The 22,605-nt window shown below is 54.4% G+C and overlaps 1 protein-coding gene across 4 annotated transcripts; it reads right to left on the bottom strand.

Annotated features, from left to right (window-relative positions):
- Window positions 1-265: 265 nt before the first annotated feature.
- On the bottom strand, window positions 266-19,861 carry IPO13 (importin 13). 4 transcript variants are annotated; one of them, XM_004001892.6, is made up of 20 exons: window positions 19,161-19,861; window positions 16,661-17,397; window positions 11,272-11,412; window positions 11,040-11,181; window positions 10,782-10,948; window positions 10,452-10,572; window positions 10,218-10,365; window positions 9,607-9,788; window positions 9,497-9,523; window positions 9,188-9,322; window positions 8,874-9,017; window positions 7,478-7,558; window positions 6,814-6,951; window positions 6,554-6,650; window positions 3,661-3,713; window positions 1,388-1,454; window positions 1,241-1,299; window positions 1,001-1,090; window positions 529-710; window positions 266-434 (listed from the first exon to the last, which is right to left on the bottom strand). In XM_004001892.6, the coding sequence occupies exons 1-20, from the start codon at window positions 19,242-19,244 to the stop codon at window positions 338-340; spliced, it is 2,892 nt and encodes a 963-aa protein (XP_004001941.2). In that variant the 5' UTR covers window positions 19,245-19,861; the 3' UTR covers window positions 266-337. The 4 variants fall into 4 exon arrangements, 3 of the variants coding, with proteins under 3 accessions (XP_004001941.2, XP_060257090.1, XP_042103010.1); XR_006059358.2 differs by lacking the exons at window positions 266-434; window positions 529-710; window positions 3,661-3,713 and having other exon boundaries at window positions 1,035-1,090; XM_060401107.1 differs by lacking the exons at window positions 266-434; window positions 529-710; window positions 1,001-1,090; window positions 1,241-1,299; window positions 1,388-1,454 and adding an exon at window positions 1,465-3,543.
- Between the last annotated feature and the right edge of the window lie 2,744 nt (window positions 19,862-22,605).

Below are 22,605 nucleotides of genomic sequence, written 5' to 3'. Positions count from 1 at the left end.
ACTAATTTAATTTAGGGGCAGGATGCTGACACTCGGCAGTCACCACCTACCCCAAGGGCAAGGGCAGTATTTGGATGGCTCCAGTCTAGGCAGCTTGGCTGTAGTAAAGCTCCTTTCACTCTAAAAGCTGGAGGTTTTAGATGGAGGTTGGCTCCATCATGCCCTACCAAGGCCTGGGTCCAAGCATCCTCCCATCCTTCCCCCAGGTCATCTGAGGTCACCCAGTCAGGTGGTGGTGGCAGTGGAAAGGAAGCAGAGACAGCAGTGCCGTGAGGGTTCAAGTTTACTCTTTGGGGATAAGGAGGGGTGAGGAGGTGTGGGTGGGACGGGGCGCCCCTCAGTAGTCAGCTGTGTAATCTGTGCCATGTAGCCCCCGGCACAGCAGTGTGAATTCCTTCACCATCTCCTTCACCCGCCTCTTGTTTACTCGCTCGCTGAAGGAGAGAAGGGAGAGCAAGTTATCACCACCACCCACCACGGCCTCCGCCTCCCCGTGACCCGAGCCCGGGCCCTGCCAGCTCTGCTCACCGAAGGATCTGTTGGCTGAAGGTGTCCTTCTGTTCGGGGCTGAGTCGGGCAGAGGGAAAGCCAGGTGCCTGAAGCGCCTCCTTGATCCACACGCTCAGGAGGCTGAAGCAGTGTTTGTTCAGAGCAAACAGGATGTCGGCAAAGCAGTCCATGAGGCTGCGGGAGGCCTGGCCCCCAATGGCCTGAGGGAGATGGGTTCTCAGCACACCAGGGCCTTGCCCCGTCTGCAGCAAGAGAGCCTAGCCACACCACCCACTCCCGGGCAGTTCCTCAGCCACAGTGCACATGATGAGTGAGCGTTACTTGACACACGATAGCTGATCCTCACAGCGACCTAACAACTTCCAGCCATTTACTTGATGAAGAAACAGAGCTTAGGGAACCGAGATGCAAGCTTGCCAGGAGGACAGCTGCCTCAGCAGTGAGGGCCGCCCCATCCCCAAACCCGGCTGCCCCACCCGCTCCGTCTCACCTCCAGCACTGCTACGAGCAGTATGCGGCCATCTTCCTGCACCACCTTTCCCACAGGCTCTACTTCCCCACACCGAGGCAGCAGCTCTGTCTACAGAGGATGGAGAGGCCCGTCAGCCCCCCTCTCCCCCATCTCCCTGGAGACAAGGCCTGCACACCACACCCCTACCCCACAGAGTCCTGGGCCGGGTGGGTGGGGTGTAAGGACGGTGCAGGGTTTGGGGGTCAGCACGGGACTCACAAAGAAGCCACAGGAGGCCTTGACAGTAGGTGCTTCGGGGAACTTGAGCGCCAGCACAGCTGAGAGAGGCAGAGGCAGATCAGGTGGGGCTCAGGGATGCTCCCGAGGGGGCCCCAGGCCCACCTGTCCACCTGGCACCCCACTTACCACATTGGAACACAGCTTTGACATCGAGTCGTTCACATAGGAACAAATCTGGCTTCCGCTTCAGAGCCTGTAGGAGGTGGAGCTGGTAAGCCCAGCCCTAGTCGACTCTAAGAATCATCCTCCCACTCACCTGCCACGCAGGCCCCAACCTCACACACCACAAGTGAAGGCTGCCAAAACCAGCCACCCAGCCATCTCGGGAACGAGACCACTCCAGAGTTCAGTGTGTCAGGAGGGGAGCAGCCAAGGGATGCCATGTACGTGTATGTGTACATGAACGCACATGTGCATGAGAGAGGTTGGGAGTCATAATGCCACAGCCTGGGCCCCAGTCACCCCCGAGCACACACATCACCCCACCCCACCCCCCACCACAGGGCCAGACCTCCTGCAGGCTCCAGGTTGCCAGCAGTGACTTCACTTTGATTCACAGAGGCAGTTGAGGCCCCCTTGATTGTTATCAGGGCAGAGATGGCAGCTGGACAGGGAGCCCAGTTCACAGCCCCCCTCTTATGTCCTGCCTGCATTCCTCAGACACTCTCCAGCTTAGGAAGAGGAAAGGCAGGGCAGGAGCCCGGGAGCCGCGGCCCCACCTCGCCCAGGACAGCCTGTGTCCGGGCCCTTCTCATTCATACCCAGCCCAGGAGCCAGGGCTGCCATGTCAGGGGAAGTGGATGGAGTATAGGGGCTGAGAGCTCACCCCAAGTGGTACCAAGGCGCGAATGGCACATCCTCGGGTCATAGGAGATGCTCTACACAGCTCCCACAGTCATCAAGCACTGCTGTCCCCCAGCAGCCCCCCAATGCATTCCACATCAACCCCCAACCCTCCAGCCTTCATATACCTTCCACTCCCTCATTTTCACTCAAGCGCAAACAGCCCCACAGGCCCCTCACTTAAAACGCCCTACTTACCCTCTATCACACCTCAATCACATCCCTTGTATACACCACTCTCCCCATTTGCAACACACCCTCGCTACACATTCATCCCAAGCCCAACCCTGTATCCCCAAACCATATGCACACACCCAGGCCCTCACCCTCCCCAGTTCTCTAGCACGCACACTCTCCCCATGCACACCCACGCTCAAATGTCCTCGCCCAAAGATACACCCTCACACACATGTCCACCCAGGCCCAGAGCACACTGTCCATTCCCACTCCTATACCCCTCTACTAGGCTGTAAGTGCCAAGAGGGCAAGAACCGTGTCTGCTTTTGCTCACCATTATATTCTCAGCACCTACCACATGATCAAGCACGTTTAACACACTCAAAAAATATTTGTGGAGTGATTAAACAAAGAAACACATCACAGACCCCAACCCATAGGAGCCCCCAACTCACAGGATCTCCCTGACACACATACTAACCCCACATTCCCACAGCCCGACACATGTAACTTCCCAAACATACAACCCTCATACAGACACACCACTACCATGTATACTCCTACCCTCCATTACATGCACTCCCACAGCCCAACACACACACCTCCAACAAACATCGACACTCAAACTCCATCCATGTCTAACGCACGTCAGCACACAACACGCATCAGTGCACAGGCTCACTACAGCTACACATTTATTCTGACACTCAGAACAATACACATACTGCTCACAGCAGCCACGTGATTTCTGTTCCCTGCCCAAACCGGACTCAAAACACACGAGTCAGATCCGAGACACTTAAACACACACCAGACACATCTCGCCATGGAGCCAGCACCCCACCTCCCAGCAGCAGCAGGACCTGTCCAGCAGCCCAGCAACAGCCCAGCTCTGGGCTCCACTGCAGCACATTCAGCTTGGCCCCTCCCTCGGAGCTCCTCCCAGCCTACCTCTCAAGAGCAGGCTGGGGGCACTGAGGCAGGCAGTTCCCCGCAGGAGCACAGGGACAGTGAACCCCAGGCCCTTCAACTCCAGGCCTGCCCCTGAGCTCTTCGGTCACTTCGGGCCCACAGGAGCTGCTGGGCACGGACGGTTACCACCCCCTCCCATGCCCACCCCTCAGGCCAGCCCAGCTCCCTCCCTTCGGGATCAGCCTCTCCCTGGTCTCTGTGGAGGACTGAGCTAGTTGAGGCAAAGGGGCACTAAAGGAGGATGTTGGGTTGTCAACTTCCACGGAAACAGATGAAGAAACTCTATTCAACTGAACAGAAAAAAAAATTTGTCAACAGAAAGCTAAAAATAGGCTTAAATTGAATTTCAACATAAGAGAAAGAGAAAGAGAGAGAACAGAACGTGAATGAATAAAACTAAAACACACCTGTGCCAGGAGTTGCATAAATGAATCAACAATATCAGGATGATCCCTGGGCCCTAAAATATAATAAAGATGGAACTTAAGAAAAAATTATACAAACAGCAACTCAACCTCATATAGTTATGTGGGACTGAGAGCCTGCAGGGAGACAGCGGGGGGCACATGAGCAGCAGGAAGCAAGATAAAGAAACAAAACATACAAAAACCATGAACTGGGAGAAGCCCAACAGAAAGAGACGGCGAAGTGAAGGACGGTCTGCCCCAGCTCCCTCCCAAGGGGCCTTCCACCTACTCTTCACTCCTCCTCAGGCCAGTCCCCAAGGGACCCTGCAGTGCTTGAGCGGTGCTGGCCACCATGCAGCTGGACAAACAGCCCCCACACTCTTGTTGTGGCCTCTGGCAGACTGCAGTGGCCCTACACTGCTTCCGATCACATACCTCCCCATCACTCATCATCAAGAGGAGGGCAGGGCTGGTGGGAGACTGGTCCTTGGTACTGCCCTGGGAGGCCTGGCTGAAAACCCTTCCCGGGCATCATGGTCTGAGCAGGTGTCCGCTCCCTTCCTTGCCCTTAAGGCTCTTGGGCTAGCCAAAGAAAGGGATCTACAGGGTTCTCTTAATCCAGAAGACTCCTTGGGTTCGGCAATGCCTGATATGCTGTGGGGCTGGCCAGTCAAGGTCCAGGGGAAGGAGCTGCACGATGAGGCAAAAATGAGAGCCCCGCCCACAATGTCCCTCCGCATGGACACAGACTCAGCAGAGAGCCAGGCTCAGGGCTGATGACCCCCTCCCGCCACTGGGACGCACGAAGAAAGAGGGAGACCAGTCAGTATGTCACCCACGGTGCAGTGGGGGGCAGAGCCCGAGGAAGGTATGGCAAGACTGGGACAGCGAAGCAGGTGAGTGGGGGCATCCCACAAGCCCAACACGTAGGATGTTGGACACTATCCTGCCTCCAGTTCTGATGACACCTTCAGCAAGGACGAGGCATGGCCTGGAGCTCCTGCCTGGCTGCTCCACTCTCAGGAGGAGACGCTGTGGAAACCCCTGCCTGAGATACCACTAAACAGCTGTGTGATCTTGTGCAAGCCATCCACATTCAGTTTCCCCGACTGTCAAGTCGATAATCATCTCTTCCCTACTTCCTTCAGGCTGTGAGAAGCCCTTGATAAAGCCTGTCCCTTCCACACCGGCCCCCTAAGTTACTCAAGTCCTGTAATCAATTCCTGTAAAGTGAGGCCCAACGTACCCAAGCCTGGGGTCCCTGTAGATGGCAGGTTTGAGGTTCAGCAGCCGCCCTGCTAGAGGTGGGCTGGACAGTGAGGAAGAAAGGCTCCAAGAGCAAGGAGACCTTGCCTCCTTTCTTCAACAGTGTCTGGTGTCTGCTCTCTGCTGGCCTTGTTCTGAGGGATGCAGAAGGAAGAGACCCCAGCCTGCCCTTGAGGGGCTTAGTCCAAGGAGGGAGACAGTCATGGAGGCTGCTTACTGAGTGTGATCAACGCTGTATCAGCGGTGCGTGCCCATGCAGTTCTGGTGCAAGGTCAGAAGCACCCAGCTCTGCCTTAGAGAAGCTTCCGAGGACTGATGCAGGGGTAAGGCATGGAGGAGAGAGCGCTCACCCAGTGAAGGGCACAGGGCGATCCAGGCAGAGAAGCAGGGCATAGAGGTCAAAGGGGACATGATGGGGGAAGTATCAGGGAGGCTGAACTGCTGGAGCCATTCAGGAATGACTGCTGAGAAGTATGCAGGTCTGTGTCACGTGGTGGCGGGCAGTGGGAACATGACCTGAGGATGACGGGGAGCAACGGAAGGGCTTTAAGCCAGGGAGGGAAGAGTGCTCAGATTTGTGTCTTATAAAAAAGATTACAGCTGCTGGGTGCAGAACGGGTTGGAGAAGGGCAGATGCCAGGGAAACCAGTCAGAAGATTGCTGAGGCGATCCAGATGGAGCAGTGGCCATGGAGGGTGGGGAGAGGTGAGGCTGAGGAGGACCACATCCGGTTTCTGGCTCAGATTTCTCCCCACTCTGGAAACAACCCACGGTCCACCAGAGCAGAGGTCAGCATCAGGGGACCAAATACTGAGGACAGAAGCAGAGAGCACTCTGGCTCCAGCTAAGACTCCTGGTGAGCCTCAAGCCTGTGAGCGTGACTCTAGGCAAAACTCAGGAGGCTGACGGAACAGTGTTGTTTCTTCTCCAAGTGAGAAGCCTGGGTTAGGCAGCAGGGGAAGCCTGGAGCCCCCCACTCCCAACTTCTCTCAGGCAGAGGGCCGTAGTGACTGGGGGGCTGGGATCACAGCCAAAGGCTTCTGGCCTAGAAAGGAATGAGTCTCAGTGCAGGGAAAGGAACCAGCACTCTGCGAGAACATCATGTGCAAAACCCCCAAGCCAGGGGCCCCGAAGATGCTGCTTTAATGCCTGTTAACAGTCCTAGCAAGTATCTGACATCTCTATTTCATAGACATGGAAACAAAGGCTCTGAAAAGGTATGTGACTTGCCCAAGGTCACACAACTAGTCGGTGGTGATAAGCTTGGACTCTAGGTCTAGCTGACTTCAAAGCCCATGTTCTTGCCACCTTTCATTCTGTGCCAAAGGAAATGGAGCCAAGCTGGTGCTCCGAGCCCCTCAGAGCTTCCAGCCCCACCTTCCCCCACACCCAGCCTGGTCCTGAGCCCGGGAGAAGACATCAGTCACTCTCTTGTCCACTTCCACCTAAGGTGTCAACTATCTGTAAGGTGACAGCTGTGCTGTGCTTGATCCCGTTACTTTCCCATCAAAACCCATGTGCAACTCAGGGGCGAGAGGAGAACAGAGTGGGCAGCTGTGGCTCCCCAGTCAGGGAGGCAGAGGCGGTGGCAGTGGCGGCAGCAGCGGAGACCCTGGTCGGGACCTACCTTGCTGGAAGAGGGTGAGTGTGACGGAGGTGACGAGCAGGAAGAGGGCCTCGATGGGGGGAAAGTGGGCAGGCTCATGAGCAAAGATGTGGACCAGCTGCAACAAAGCAGGGGATGCTGGTCAACGGAGGCCCTGGCCCACCAGGACAAGCCAGCATCCCTGGAATGCAGGCGAGGACTCCTGCCAGAGCAACCATCCACCCTACTCCACCTACCCGCCCAATCCCTGGGTCAGATCTCTGCCTGGGATGAAGGCCCACCTGTCGAGTGAGGTCAAGAGCGGAGGCCTGGGGGATGGTGCTGTACATCCGCCCCAGCATCTCACACAGCTGTGGCACCATGGGGGCAAAGTCATCCAGCAGCGTCTTAACAGACTTCTCAAAGATAGCGCACACCGCCTGGGAAGAAAGCAAAGAAGGCCCGGTCAGCAGGTCACCACTGGCTGCAACAGAACGGAGGCCCTGCACAGAGGCCTAAAAAGGAGCCTTTACCTACCAGCCGTGCCTGGCTCTGTGAACCCTCCTGGAAGGTAGGCTAGTCTGACCCTCACCCTGGAAGGCAAGAGACTGAAAGGCCCTTCTCAGAGGGGCTGAGGATGGAACTCTGTAACTTAACTCCAGCTCCTTACATCTCCACCACAGCCTCTCAGGGAGCAACAGCAGTGAGAAACGCCCGCACTGGATGGAACCAAGGCAGGTGTCTGGATGCTAAAATGGATCCCTGACTGGCACTCAGCCCCAGCATCACAGCCTTGGGTGGAGCACTTCTTGTGACATCAGGAAGTTTCTTCCCCAGATATTCTGAGCATCTATGGGGTAGGATTCGTCTCCTTCACTTCCTCCAGATCACAGCAAGCTAAGGTGGTGGAAGCTCCATCTCTGAGCAGAGTCACCATGGGGGCTGATGGCAAGGGTCAGCACTCACCTCTACCACCTGGGCATCATTCAGCCATTTGCTCAGCACCTTCTGGATAAGCTGGAAGACTTGCTGCAGTACCACCACCACCTGAAGACACAGGAAGAAGTGAGGTGCCCCCACTACCACTCTCGGCCACCCGAGAAGGACTACTTGGTAGTTGGAGGTAGGCCAGGAGTTTCAAACCTATTACCCCCAGACTGCACGCTGAAGACTTGGTACACAGGACCCTGGGGAAGGAGTACTTTGCTGAATCCCCATGAATCAAAGATACCCTGAATTCTAGGGATCATCTTAGAGGAAGCTTCAAATTGCAAGCTTCAGAAAACTATTAAAACTTTGAAATCTTTTTAAAAAGTCACTCCCTATCTACTTCTGCTCAGTAAAAGCATTTTAGTGCCAAAGGCCTATGGACCAGCCCCTGAAGAAGCAGAGATACTGTCTCACCCAGATAGGCTTAGGGTAGAGAGCCCCAAGGGATGCGTAGATACGGGCAGCTTATGGTGGAGCAGAGCAGCCTGAGGTCCTGGGAGGTGAGGGAAGGAGGGATGATGACTACCATAGAAGAAGGAGGGGTTCTTTGGGAGGACAGTGGCTTTGGTTTGGTCTGGAGCCAAAAGGGTGACCAATACTGGGGTGGGGAGTTAAACAGAGGGACCAGGATACTGTGGCTAACCTTTTCTCCAGGAGAAAACACTGGAGGGGTACTTGGAATAATGACTAAAGCAGTCCCTCGCATCTATACAATGTTTTACAGTACACAAAGTACTTTTAATCAAGACTATACCTGCTATTCAGCACAGTTCTATAAGATGAGCATCAGATATCCCGATGTTCATAGTGTTGAATGGGCAGCTGAGGCTTGTCCCAGACTAAACAGCTCCTAAGTAGTCACCCCAATGTCCTGTGCCAAGCTTACCACAGCACTTATCACAGTGCTTTGTGACAATCTGTTTACGTGTATTTCCTCTAGACCAAAAGCCACTCAAAGGCAAGAACTATTACATGTGGAGTATGTAAACACCCTTAGTGCCTGTAGAGGATTGGTGAATGCTGAAGCAGAAGGCCCCATAGAGTTGGGGGTTAAACAGGGTACCATAATTACATCACTTAGGATGTATAATGTCAGTATCCCCCATGGGGAGAAGGAAACACTATAACACCACCCCAGTTAGGCTAGGAACAAAGACAACATCACCCACAGGACTGAGTGAGACAAGGACATCACTCCCTACAGAGCAGGGGGCAGTGGGAGGGTCATTCACAGGGTCAAAGGACCAAATGCATCATGCCCCACGGGGCCAGGGAAACAATGACAATATTACCCATAGAGTTCAGGGGTGACTATGACATTCCCACAGGGTTGGGGGTGGGGGGGGGCGGTGGCAATGACAACATCACCCACGGGGTTGGGTCCCTGTGGCACTGGCAGCTTCCGGAGCTCAGGGCCTTCATGATCATCCTCATGATGGCTGACGTCCAGTGTGGTGAAGAGGTTGGAGAGAAGCCCCAAGATGTGGACAATGGCCAGCTTGTTGGAAGGATTAGGCTACGGGGAGAAGGGAACCAAGCTCTGGATCTCCCAGCCCTGACTGCCAGCTCCAGCCCACCCCTCAGCAGCTAAGCCACAGCCCACACAAAGGGCAGCCCCAGAGACCCACTGCTGCTTGCGGCCACATACAACACGAACACACACAAGCACGCGCTCAGTTCACTCACTATCTCTTCTGCCAGCTTCTCCAGCTGCTGGATATATGGTGAGATAAGCGAGTGCAGGTTTTTAAGGATCTCCTCCACTTGCAAAGCCGACAGCAGGAAGCCCAGTGCCTGCATCAGCCACATGCACTGGCTCGTCTGCGGGGCAGAACAGAGGGTCAGTCCCAGACACGCCTGGCTGTGGGTGGGGAGAATGAGCCTCTTAGGGAAGGCTCCAAGAACGAGAATAAGTCTCAAAGGCAGAAGACGGGATTTCTTCGGATCCCCCCAATACCTCAAAGAGCCGAGCGCCCTAGAAACCTATGAACTCACCTTATGGATCTGTTTCATCAGCACATCCTAGGGATAAAGAGAAGGAATATGGTGTCAGTGCAGGGCAGACTGTGCCCTGAGGCCCGGCTGCACCCAGGGCCCTGGGATACCTGGGAGACAGCCACGATGTTGGCAGCATAGGGCGGCAGGTCATACTTGCACTCTCGGCAGATCTTCTTGAGGGTGGACACAGAAGAGATAGAGAGCTCGGGATTGCCTAAGGCATGCAGCACAAGGGGTAGAACGCTGTTGATCATGACGGGGTGGTCAGCCAGCCACTCAGACAGAGCTCCTGGAGGAAGAAGGGAAGACATCTGAGGCAGGCCAGGCTGGCTGCGTGCCAGGTCCCTGCAAAGCAGGCAGATCTGGCAGGGTGGAGCTGGAGCCCCTGAACAGAGAGAGCGCTGCGTGTTCAGAGCATGGGATGGGCAAATATGCACGCACGGGCCCAAACATGACCTTACTGCTGCTAAGTGGGAAGGAGTTACTCGGTAGAGGCCCAGCGGCACTGTTTCAGTGGCAGTGAAGTAGCCTCACTGAACTGCAGCTCAGCGCACTGTAGCAAGGACCCCTCGACATGCCAGGACAGTCCACTGGTTGCAGTTTCTGACTGTGTGTGCACGCACTTGTATCTCCCACTTTGCACAGGACCCAGCAGGTCGGCTTGGGGCTGCGCACGGTGGCTCTGGGGGTATGCTCACGGGTGTGGGCCAGGGCTCACCGATGGTGAACATGACAGTGTCCGCCAGCTGCACGTTGCTGATGCTGATCCGTGGGATGAGCCCAATGAGCCCAGGCACCACGTCAGAGTAGTTGACATCGATGGTCTCTGCAATGGACTGGAAGCCGTAGAGCAGGGCCTCTGTGTGCTGGGGAAAGAGGATGCCACCGGCTTGGCTGAGGAGGAGGATGTGACAGACCTGGGAGGGCTGAGGGAATCAGGCTGGGGAGGTACCTGCCAGGAGTAGGGCTCCTCTGAGCTGGTGAGCAAACGACCCAGCTTGTCATAGAGGTTGCTGAGGAGCTCGGCCCCCAGCATCTCATAGACATACATGAGCGTGTCTGAGATGTCCACCCTAAGAAGCAGATGAAGGCCTTATACACTGCCTAGATGCCTCCCCCAAGCACAGGAGCCCACCCCGATTCCCTCACAGCCCTGCCAAAGTGCCTAGAGAACAGAGAAGGGTGGCCCAGGATTCAGGGAACCTGGCCTTGGACCCCTCCCCTCATTGCCTTCATTATCTCAGGACTCCCTTTAGAGCTGGGATTGGCCTGCTACTGTCACCTGTAAATCCGGAACTGCTCCTTCTCATCGGAGGACCAGAACCCATATTCTTCATCAGAAGGGAACTGGGCCTTGTGCAGAAGCACATCCACCAGCTGGAAGTAGACTGGCCGGTACACCTGCTGGTACACAGCCTGTTTCTCTGCCTCAAAGGACAGAATGTCATCCTGAGAGAACCAGGGAGGAGAGTTAGCCACAGATGCTGTGATGCCCCTTCTGCCATCACGGCCCAGGTCCACTGAAGGTCACGTGACACACCTGCAGTGTGTACCAGAAGGTGAGGGTCAGGGAGCTGGTGGTCTCGTTGACAGGGAAGTGGCCAGGGATGCCCGTGCAGAACATGATCATGTTGACGAGGGCCAGGAAGCTCTGCCAGTGCTCCACTTGGTCCAGCAAGGCCCTGGGAGGGAGAAGGCATGGGGAGGTCCTTCCACCTCCCTTACTTCTTCGAGGGCCCTGCTATCCCACCTGCAGTTGCCCCTGTCCTCACCGGGAGTGGTTCTCGCCCAGAGCCACAGCAATGCGGCAGATGCCGTGGGAGGTCTCCATGTCCCCATTCTGTACTGCCTGTCGCAGTTGGTCCTGCAGTCCCAGCACCAGTGGGATGAGTTTCAGGAGTGTGTTCACGTACCTGGAGGCAGAAGGTGAGGAGATGCATCAGAACTGTCTGCCCATCTCCCGCCAGCTTTGGGAGAAAGGCACAATCTCTCTGTTGTCCATCAAAGCCCCCCTTTCCACATCAAACCCAAAGCAAGAAAGAGATCAGGGGCTAGGCCTGTGTGGCAGGTTTGACATTGCCCAATTTGGGAATACGTTTAGGTCAGAGACCTCCAGGAGAACTCTGGAAAGGATATACAAAAAGGTACATGTAGCTGAACCTGTGTCCTCCAGTTGGACTTAGAGTTGATGCTTGAATGGCTTAAGACTTTTAGGGAGGTTAGGATGAGGTGAACGTGTTTTGCATGTGGAGAGGACAAATAAATTTGCAGGGGGCAGAGAATAAGACAGCTATTGATTGAATTATGTTTCCCCAAAAAAGGTGTGTTGAAGCCCTAACCTTAGTAGCTCAGAATGTGACCTGATTTGGAAACAGGGTCACTGCAGATTAGATCAGAGAGTAGGGGGTGGCCCTAATACAATATGACTGATGTTCTTAAAAGAAGACATCCATGTAAAGACAGAGACCTACAGGGAGGGTGACATGTGACAACAAAGGGAGCGGCTGGAACTATGCAGCCAGCCAACAGAGCACCAAAGACTGCCAGCAAAGCACCCGAAGCTGGGAGGCAGCAAGGAAGGGTGCACCTACAGGTTTCAGAGGGAGCTGAGACCGTGATTTCAGACCTCCAGGCTCCACAACTGTGAGACAATGAATCTCTGTCGCGTGTGCCAGGGTGTGGTACCTTAGCATGGCAGCTGTAGGAAACTAATACATACCATCAGTATCAGGGGAGACTGAATGAGGACAGGAGACAGAACAGGCAACGCACGCTTAAGAGTCTTGTTAAAGACTTCAGGAGCCAGCAACAGCTCCAGAGAGCATCCACCTCCACCCTCCACCCCACCCCCTGCCACCAAATCCTAACTCCTAAGGAGTCTGGTGGCAGGTAGGGAGGGAATGAACTCAGAGGGAACTCAGAGACAAAACAGGGACAGGAGGATGGCGAACAGTCAAGAACAACTCTCCCTGGTGGTAATACTTACTGAGACCTGGAGGAAAGGATGGATGGGGACAGTAATAAATTTAACGGCAGGCCACAAGGTGTTAAGTTCAACGTTAGGCATATTGAATCAGAGGTACCCAGGGAAAGAGGCAGGTAGAAGTGTCCAGAGAGAACTGGATATGGAAACCTAAAGCCCCATGGAGAGGTTAGAGCAAGAGACGTAGATTTTGGAATCATCAGCAAACAGCTATGGGAATAGCTGGAAAGTGCCCAAGAATTAAGTGTCGAATGGGAGGAGGGCATGGCGACCCACTCCAGTATTCTTGCCTGGAGAATCCCATGGACACAGGAGCCTGGTGGGCTATGGTCTGTAGGGTTGCAAAGAGTCAGACATGACTGAAGCAACTTAGCATGCGTGCATGCATAAGTGCTGAATGAGAAAAGAGGGTCTGAGCCAGAGCACTGAAGCACAGTGACCCCTAAGGAAGGAGCAGAGGAAGCAGAGTACACAAAGGAGACTGAGAGAAGGCTAGCTCCATCCCCAGCTGCCTGCTCTGTGGAGACTAGACTAAGCAGAGGAAGTGATGCTCTCAGGGGGGATCCCTCTACTGCCAATCATGGTGTCACCATAGCAATCTATAGAGGGGAGGCGGTACTGAAGATCCAGCAGGAGTTCTATCTGGACTTGCCCCAAGCAGCTTGCTAGGAGGTAGCCCTGGCAAGATAACCTTAGGCAAAGGATGAGAAGGACAAGAGGCAACCAATTCGGGATGCTGGCTTCCACATCCCGGTTCTGGTGGGACAAGGCGTTCATACCAGATTACCCACAGCCCAGAGACAGCTCCAGAGGGTGTGGCCTGGAGACAGTGGGGATGGCTTGTCTCATGGCCCTGACACAGGCTGCACCACAAGACAATGGGCACCTTCAGGCCAGACTCTGGCACAATGAGTAGGGGCAGGGCCAAGGCCGTGGCCGTGAGCTGCCCAGTAGCTGAGATGGCAGCAGAAGGTAGTGCCCTACCCCCACAGCATCCTCACTGAATTCCAGGGCTCCCTCACATCTTCAAAATTCATGTACACAGTAGGTAATCAAAGTTCTTAATTTGTCTCATCTCTGCCTCATAACAGGATAAATCAAGGACAATATAGCCCAGTAGAGCTCAGAGCATTACTCAAGGTCACAGAGCAAATAGTGACAGATTCCAGGTTAAGGCAGCCCCGTGCACTGCTATAGACCTGCTCCTGTCTCAGGGCCCAACCTGAATTTCCTCAAAGGATCTATGCACATCTCAACACATACCTCAAATTCTAACTGATGGGAGCTCCCATGAGTCTGTCTAATCCATCTTTTTTCCCTTCTCCAGCCCCCCAGCAAAAAGCTTTCCCAGGATTAAAAACAAATCTCAAGAAAAAATCTTTTTCAAAGGAGAGCCAGGCAAACAGCAGCAGCTGTGGATAGGGTGGGAAAATGGTGACTTGAGTGCAAGCTCAGCCAAGGAGAGAGCCAACGTCAGGACACCTGGGGAATGGCTAGATGACCCAAAATTCAAAGCCACTGAAGGTGACATTCTCAAGCCAAAGTTACGAAATGGACTAGACAGAGCAAAGCCCAAACACTAACTCCAGGCTGGATGTAGTCCACCCATAGGGGCAACTCTTGCATTGATTTCCTACCACCCAGACACCTGAGCCTGAGACCTGTGAGCAAACAGGATGCACCTGAGGCCTCAAGGCTTCTAGGTCTGGGGGAGGGAGATAGAGAGGATGTCTTTAAAACACCACAGCTGAGCCTGGGTTCCAAAGGCCTGGCTCCTGTTGGTCAGCTTGAGCTGCCGGGGCAGAGCTGCTGGGACTCCTTGGCTGCCACTCACACTGAGCCCAGCCCAGACCTGCAATTAGAGCTCTGGGAGCAGAGCTGAGAAAATGGGGAGAGTTGCTAAGCAACCAAGGGGGCTGCAGCCAATGGGCGCTCAGGAGGCTATAGGTTCCCTCTCTGGCTTCTTGCTTGCTCATTCGTTCAGAGGAGCAGAGGCATCAATTACCTGCCAAAGCCCTCGAGACTGGCTAGGCGGGTAAACCTGGGTGTATCCAAGGACACCTCACATCACCCACGCATTGGCCCTGCAAATTCCCCTTAGCCACCAATTGTCTGAGCCTAGCCAGCCAAGAAAGGCCTTGACCTAGGACTTGGTACCACCTTAAGCTGGAAAAGCTGAGAAGTCATGGGAAAGGGCTCATACTAACTGCCAAAGCAATCGTGATACCAAATACTAGTAACCGCCATTAATGCGATGTCAAGGAACCATGCTAAAGCTCCCAGAAACATTCTCTTATTGAATCTTCATACCAAAATATTCCCAGAATACCAGGGTCAGGCCCTGGGAACATTATCCTATTTAAACTCTGAATAATGATCCATTTTACTGATAACAGAAACTGAGGCTTAAATGTGGTTTATCCAATGTCTCAGATCTAGGAAGTGAATTATTTGGGATTCTAACTCAAACATGACTAATGCCAAAGCTAGAGCCATCAACCACTTCCCCAGGCCATTCCTTTGAATGGTATTTCCCCGTCTGGCTCTGTTGAGCATTCTCAAAGCCTTTTCTCTGAAATGTGAAGTATTAGGCTTCCAGGCTTGCCACAGCCAATCCAACTTATACCAAAAATCTCATCACACCATTTTCTCTTATTATATCCTCTTCAGCACAAAGACCAAAATCTTAAGCCTGGTCAACAAGGCCTTGATGATGAGTCTAGATCTCCTACCACTGGCCCTTACACTTTGCTCTTTAATCAAACCCACTCACCAGGCTCTCTCACACCCTTTCCTTGCTTGGGCTCTTCCTTCGGTCTGAAATGTCCTCCCCATATCCATCACTTCCATCTGGCTAACTCTTACACAGCCTTCAAAGCACAGGTCCGTTGGCACCTCCTCTGGGAAGCCCTTCATACCCTCACACTGGGTTAAATGCCTCCTCTCAGTTCTGGGCCCTCCATTAGAGCACTCATCACGTAGGCTGTACTTGCCCATCCATGTGTCTCCTGGATTCTGAGCTCTTGACTTGCAGAAACCAACCTATCCATCTTTAGGCTCCCTGTGGTCAGCCTAGACCCCCACACATAAACAGACGCTCAAGCAACATTTCCTGAGGAAACATCTCATTACACTCACCTTGTTTTGGGTCCTTGAGTATATGGTGGTGCTGCCCACTACATGCCTTTGCCCCTGCTGTATCTCCTGAAGCCTGGAACACTCCCTCCCCTTCCACCCTCTCCCACCCCTGACCCTCACCAAGTAGGCAACTCCTACTTTTCCTCTGTTTAAAAAATAATGAATGCTACCAAGTGCTGCCAGGCACAATGTGACAAAATAAAATGACAGAGAGCCTGTCCTCACGTTGCTGAGAGACTAATGGGGACACATACATTAATTTATAATGAAACTGCGTTACAGGCTAAGAAGGAAAAACACTGGGAGCGCTGAGAAAAAACAGAGAAGACCAAACAGTCTTAAAAATCATGAGGACTTTCCCAAGGGAGTGAAGTTTCAGATCAGGCAACAATGATATGACAAGTACATGTGATGGCTTGGAGGCTGGAAGGAGCCCGGGACACTCAAGAAACTGAAAAGTTCGTGTGAGAGTGAAGAAAGGAAGCAGCACCGCTCGAGACGGGGCTGGGGACGCCATGCTGTGCTTCGCCCTCGCGAATCACATTGAGAATTCTGAACTGTATCCTAAGAGCAGTGTGGGTCCACGGGGGATTTCTGAGCAGAAAGGAAAGATGAGACTCTCATTTTTAACAAGATTTCTCTGGGTGCTGGGTTGGCAATGAAAGGTACAAGTGTGAAAACCAGGAGACTGGTGAGGAATCCCCTCGGTAATCTGGGGAGAGAGATGAGGACGCCTTACACTAGGGTGGGGGCAGTGGAAATGGAAAAGATACGCAGCAGAGCAGCCAGGACTTGGTGGCTGAGGGAACGTCAAATATTTTCATTGACTAATTCGTTGGATGGTTTGTTGTCTAACGTCTTGTCTCCCTCTCTGAACCACAAGGATAAGGACTGTGTCTTGTTTGGTTCCTTGCTGTATATTCAGCATAGGGCCAGGCATGTAGTAGGTTCTCAATTAGTGTTTACTGAACAGATGGATGGATGGATGTGTGGCTGGCCAAGCAGGCTGTCCATCTCCGGGAAGGTTGGGACCGGCTCACCTCTGGGCATCAGGCTGTGAGATGGCATTGACAATGGCCTCCACACTGCTGTCAAAGAGCTCTGAGTCCTGCAGAGCCGCAAAGGCAGCCTGAATGAGCGCCTCGCAGTCTTGCAGCGGTACCTCCAGCTGCACCCAGCTGGAAAAGCACTTGAGCACCTTCTGACGCACACAGCTGGGTGAGCTGGGCTGCTGCAGCAGCTGCTCCAGCAGCGGGAAGACAGCCCCACACTCCACTGCCAGGCTGGTCCGCACCAGGCTTTTGCGATACTGGGGCAGGCGGCTGGTCTGGAACTCCTCGGGCAGCACTGTCAACAGCTCCAACAGGGCCAGGCAGCGGCCCTGGCTATCCACCGGTGAGTCCTCGGCCTGGAACAGCCGTACCATATCTGCCACAGCACATGGCCAAGCGTCGGGCATCATGCTGAGAGCTAGCGAGGCCAGTGCCACGCACAGCCGAGTCAGCACAATCTTGGAGCCACTGGCAAAGCGGGTGATCTGGGTGAAGAGCTGTGCCTTTAGGCTCTCATACTGGTCAGTAGGGATGTCACTCCAGTAGCGAGAGATCTTGATGTGTAGGGCGCTGGCCCCAAAGTACTGGATCTCAGGCACCTTGTCCGGCTGCAGGAGCTGCCAGCTGAAGTGCCAGGCCTGAGGGGACGCCTGGGCCTGCATCAGCCACTTTTGAGCCAGGTTCTTGTTCTCAATGTTGGGGTCATAGTAGAGCTGGTGCAGCGCCTGCAGGACAGCACAAGACTGAGCAGGTGCTGGCCACTCTGGTCCTGCCAGAGCCCACAACACAGGCCATGACTCGGTCCTGCAAAACTGTCCTCTCTTTCTGACCAGGGGGCTGAGCGGGAAGGGAGAGCTCAGGCTCAGCAGTGCTTCATGGACCTGGGGTCCGGCCGGGATCTTGAGAGCCCGAACTTGCCCACACTCCACCATAGCCTCTTCTCTTTATAGCAAAAGCTTAGGGGTTGGGAGCGTGAACTTCTGCAGGGAAGCAGCAAAAGAGGAGGCCAAGTTCCCCAAAGGAAAAGCACCTGAGGTAAAGGGCAAGGCCCAGGTGGAAGGAGTGGCTCCATAAGGAAGAAGCTAAGCCTGAGAAGAGCATGGAACAGCCTGAGCCACCCACCGCCTCCAACCCTCCCAGGCACAGCTGCTCTTATCTACTCCAACAGCTCCATTTAGCTCCCCCAGGATCATCCCTAGGTCACTCCAGATGCTGGCACCAAAGCCACTGTGAAATCTGAGCAGGACTAAGACTTTGCCAGGCAGCCCTAGGGCAAAGACAAACTGGAAGGGAGGGTGAGAACACTCCTCAGAGAGCATACAAGAGGGTCCAAAAGCTGGTCCAGAGAAGTCTTGGCCTGCAGCCCTGGCAAATGCCTAGCCTGGAGCTCTCAACTAGCTAAATCCCCAGGGTCCCAATTCCATTAGGACTTCACACAGTAGGAAAACAGTGGTTTATCTCCCTGGAGGCACATGGAACAGTGCGCCACCATGCCAACACTGCCCAGCCCCAAGGGGTGGATGAGTGAGGCCAGGACTCTCACCCCCTAAGCAGGCTCCATCCAAGTAGGTTGAGCCCTGTCTGTACCCCTGACAGCCAGTTATGGCCACTGACCCTTGGGATGCTGAGGCAGGCAGAGAACAGAAGCAGAAAGATGCATCCTTACCACTGGGTATGGTAAACGGGGCTCAAGAATAACAAATGAGTATCTGCAACCATTCCCTGTTTTCCACCACGATAGCCCCTTCTCCCCCATCCACCCCAGGGTGGAAAGTATTTCTACATTCCCAGCCTCTGGGGGCAGAACCCAGCAAAGACACAGAGAAGCAGTTTGAAAAAGACAGACTGAGCAGTGGGGGAGCCTGAGAGTGCCATGGCAGGAAGCCATGTGGGCAGGTGAGTAGGGAAGGACCCTGAAGCTGCCAGCAGGACCAGGCTCCTTGGATCCAGCACAAAACCAAGGGGCCAGCCCTACTTCCGCCTGCCCGGGAGTGGTCTGGCCTCCATCCAATAACCGAAGGACCCTTCTCCAAGGAAAAGTGAAAACACAACCCAGATTGTTTTAGTTTCAGATTATTTTCTGAGCCCCTGCTCAACCAAACAGGGCCAGGATGGCTCAGCATCACTCTGGTTTCTGGAGACTGAGCTGCAAGTCTCCCTCATTCCTGGTTTCTTACTGCACTGCTCATGCATTTCCCATGGAGCTGGAGAGTGGCCAGTCTGGCTGGAGGGTCTAAGCCATCAGCACCCTGGAGGGACCATCCCAAGACCCTAGCGTGTCCACAGAGGACCGGTGTCTACGGAAGGCCAAAAATAGCCTAAGACACCATTGCATTGCTGTCGGCTGGCCCAGAGAGACAGCAAATGCCAGGTGCTCTGGAGGCACCATCCCAACGGGCACCCAGCCCAGGCCTGGGCCCTGGCATTAGTGTCAGTCCCCAGAACTTCTGCTCTGTCACTGGAGTGCCCCTCCCCAGGGCCCTCATACCTTCTCCACGTTCTCCACCGTGAAGTCCAAGGCTGGCGCTGCTCCAGCCCCTGCAGCCCCCGGCTGCTCCTCCCGCCGCTCCATCTTTGCTCCCTCCCCAGCAGGGAGGTGGACCGTGGCCTGTCTCCTGCCCCAGCCTCTTGGCTGCTGGCCCCCTGCTAGACTCCGGCTTGGGTACCCAGGAAGTGGTGGGGTGACAGGGGTCCCAGGGCGAGCATGGCTGCCGAGGCCGCCCCACCTCGGTTGAGGGTGGGGGGCTAGCCAGAGGCCAAAAGGGGTGCTCTTAGGAGGAGACCCACTGAGGGGAACTCCTAGGAGAAAGCCGTCAGTGAGGAGTTTGCAGGCGGGGGTCCTGATGGTAGATCAGGGTTCTGTCCCCAGAATCTATGAAGAGGGAGTCATAGGGAATCGAGGCCTGGGGAAAACCAAGGGGTCACAGGGTCGATGGCCTGTACCACAACACCCTAGTGAGATCTCGGGTTCTAGGAGGAGGTCACGGGGGTGGGAGGTTACGGGGGAGAGAGCCCTTCGCGGGTTACGGAGGCGTCCAACGAAGCGCAGGGGTACAGCTTCGCAAATCTCGGGCGAAGAGTCCGTGGAGTTAAGGGGCTGTGGCAGGTCCCCTCGGCTCCGCCAGGCCCGCGCTCTTCTCACCCTCCGTCTCCGGCCCTGCTACCGCCGCTGCCTCCGCCCCAGTGACTGACAGGCGAGCCGGCCCGGCCGGGACGGGGCGGGGACCTCAGCGAGGCACGGGCTGCCCCAAGCGCCTGTCCGCGGCACCGCCGACTCAGAAGCCGTCCCTCTCGGACCCGCGCCTGCCCTAGCCCCACCCGGCCGGCACAGCCCGGCACGGCACGGCGGAACTGCGCGGAAACTCATTCCGGGTCCCCTCTCGTATCCTCGCGCCTGCCCGCGCGCCTCTGAGCAGGCCGCGGAACGGCGCGCCGCTTGAGGCGGCCCCCCTCTTCACCACCCGAGCTAAGGCCCCGCCGCTGCGCACCCTGGGAAATGTAGTCCGCATGGCGCCCAGCGGGAAGGCGGTGCCTTGCGGCGGAGGCCGGGAGCACGTGGGTTGAGGATCAGCCGAGCCCAGGAAGCCTTAGGCCTATTGCGGCCAAGTTCGACCGGCTAGAGGCGCTGCTGGCAGCTTCCTAAGAGGACGTGAGTCTAGAGGCCGGCGGGATAGAGCTGGGAAGCCAGGCTGGAGGTTAAGGTGTGTGTTTGGGAGGGGACCGAGGGGCTGGGGGGACACAGGTTAATCTGGTGCTCCCCTGGCGGCAAGACCTCGGTCCCAGGAAGGGTACTGTCGTGAGAACACCGAGGAGGAAAGGGGCTTGGCGCGCCTCAGGAATAAAAAAGGATGGCTCTCAGGGCCACCCAGCGAGCAACCGGGAAACTACTTACCATGGACAGTGCTTGGAGAATTTCACTAGGTTCTCGGAAGCAACTTCTCTTTGTGAGTCATTAAAATAGCTGATATTTAAGTGCAAGGAACAGCACATTGCATACCTTAAGGCCAATTCTCGGAGCAACTCTGTGGTGGGCATTTTCATTCACTATTTTCAGATGAGGAAGCCGAAGTTGAGGAAAGTTGAGCTTATCTTTTCGCTGGACACACAGCGAGGGTAGCAGAGATCAGCCACAGATCTGGTTGGCCCAAGTCGCCAGCAGTCTCTACCTCAAGTGGAAAAATAAAATAAAATAAAAAAGGAAAGGACCTCTGTTCTTGTGTTCAGTGGAGGAAGCCACTGAGGCCTGAGGTGGATGAAGGCTTCCCTGAGGAGGAGAAACTTGATCTTAGCTTGAATAGCAACAGCAAGAGGCTGGGGAGGAGGAGGCTTGATTAGCTGGTAAGCAGAGTCCAGTGGGAATCTAGTCATTCAACAAATCTTTATCAAGAAAATGTTTGAAGTACCGTTAGTTAGCTGTGTTCATTTTAAGGGGGTTGTCTGTGAGGGGGAGGAAGGGGGAGGGGATGAGGAAGGCGATGAGCTTGGAAAGAAAAATTGAGACATTATCCTAAGTGCGATGTGAAACCACGATGAGGTTGCAAGTGGGCATTGATGATTGAATTTACGTTTTAGAAAAATATGTCTATAGTATTGTTAGGGGAAACACTGACTGAAACTGCCCACCCTGGCCAGGCACCATAGTAACTATTTGCATGACTTATTTTACCGCACAACGTGTGGTAAGGAATGCGAAACTAACAAGCTGCTACCACCAACCAGAAAAATTTGGAAAAAGTCAAAAGGAGACCCCACAGGTCCTACCACCTCCCTGAATCCTTCTTGCTGCCATCCTTCTTGGCTGAGTAATGTGTGTGCCACCAGGAAGGACCCTGAGTCAGAGTGATTGGCCAGAGATAACCCAGAAAGTTACTCCAATCACCGTAAAACCGAGACTGCCATTCCTGAGGCAGAGCAGTTCTCCTGGGTTCCCTTATTCTACTGCTCTCCGCCCAGGTGCCCCTTCCTGATAAAAGTCTCTTGCTTTGTCAGCACATGTGTCTCCAAGGACCATTCATCTCCTAGGGTTAGAGACGATCCCTCTTTTGGGCCCTGGGTTGGGGGTCCCCTTTCCTGCAACAGTATAATACATTGAAGGAAGAAAGGGGGATTTGGAAGGAGGAAACAGGAAGCCACAATAAAGTACTGATTCCAGGTCTGTGCATAGGGGTGTGAAAGGTCTTGGTCCTGATACTAAAATATCCTTGTGGAAAGTGGAGGAATGGAGGGAGAGTTAAGACCACAAATTCTGTGTTCAAAATCTGTCCACCTCTTTCTAAAAACAATGAGGGGGCTTCCCTGGTAGTCCAGTGGCTAAGAATCCACCTCCAATGCAGAGGACATAGGTTTGATCCATGATCTGAAAGATCCCACATGGCATGGAGCAACTGCTAAGCGTGTGTACCACAACTGCTGAGCCTGAGCTCTGAAGTCCACGCACTGCAACACTGAAAGCTCTGCACCTAGCACCCATGCTCGGCAACAAGAGAAACCATTGTGGTGTGAGGCCCGAGCACTGCAGCAGAGCGGCCCCTGCTTGCTGCGTCTAGAGAAGAGTCTTCCCAAAGGCAACAAGGACCCAGCACAGCCACAAATAAATAAAAATTTTAAATAATTAAAACTGTTTTTTTTTTTTTTAAAGAACAGAACATATGGGGCCAGAACCTGTGATGACCCTGGGTTGTTTTTGTTGTTTAGTCACTGAGTTATGCCAGACTCTTAGCCCACCTGTTCCCCTGTCCGTGGGATTTCCCAGGCAAGAATACTAGAGTGGGCAGCCATTTCCTTCTCCAGGGGATCGTCCCTACTCAGGGATTGAACCTGGGTCTCCTGCTTTGCAGGCAGATTCTTTGCCACCTGAACCATACCACTGAGTCACTGGGAAGCCCCGACAACCCCGGAAGGGGTTCCCAAATTCAGGAGAGCATTCCAGAGCC

The sequence above is a fragment of the Ovis aries genome, chromosome 1 (genome assembly GCF_016772045.2).
Source record: "Ovis aries strain OAR_USU_Benz2616 breed Rambouillet chromosome 1, ARS-UI_Ramb_v3.0, whole genome shotgun sequence".
Classification (NCBI taxonomy): domain Eukaryota; kingdom Metazoa; phylum Chordata; class Mammalia; order Artiodactyla; family Bovidae; genus Ovis; species Ovis aries.
Note: the sequence above shows the minus strand (reverse complement) of the source record. Positions and strands in the feature narration are given on the sequence as shown.

Bases quoted from the DNA above. Each gene is read 5' to 3' on its own strand.
- IPO13 (XM_004001892.6), bottom strand. From the start codon at position 19,244: ATGGAGCGGCGGGAGGAGCAGCCGGGGGCTGCAGGGGCTGGAGCAGCG. The intron at 11,413-16,660 runs GTGAGCCGGTCC...TTCTGCCTCCAG, and splicing joins TCACAGCCTGATGCCCAGAG to GTACGTGAACACACTCCTGA. The intron at 10,573-10,781 runs GTGACAGTAGCA...TCTGCTTCTTAG, and splicing joins GAGCAGTTCCGGATTTACAG to GGTGGACATCTCAGACACGC.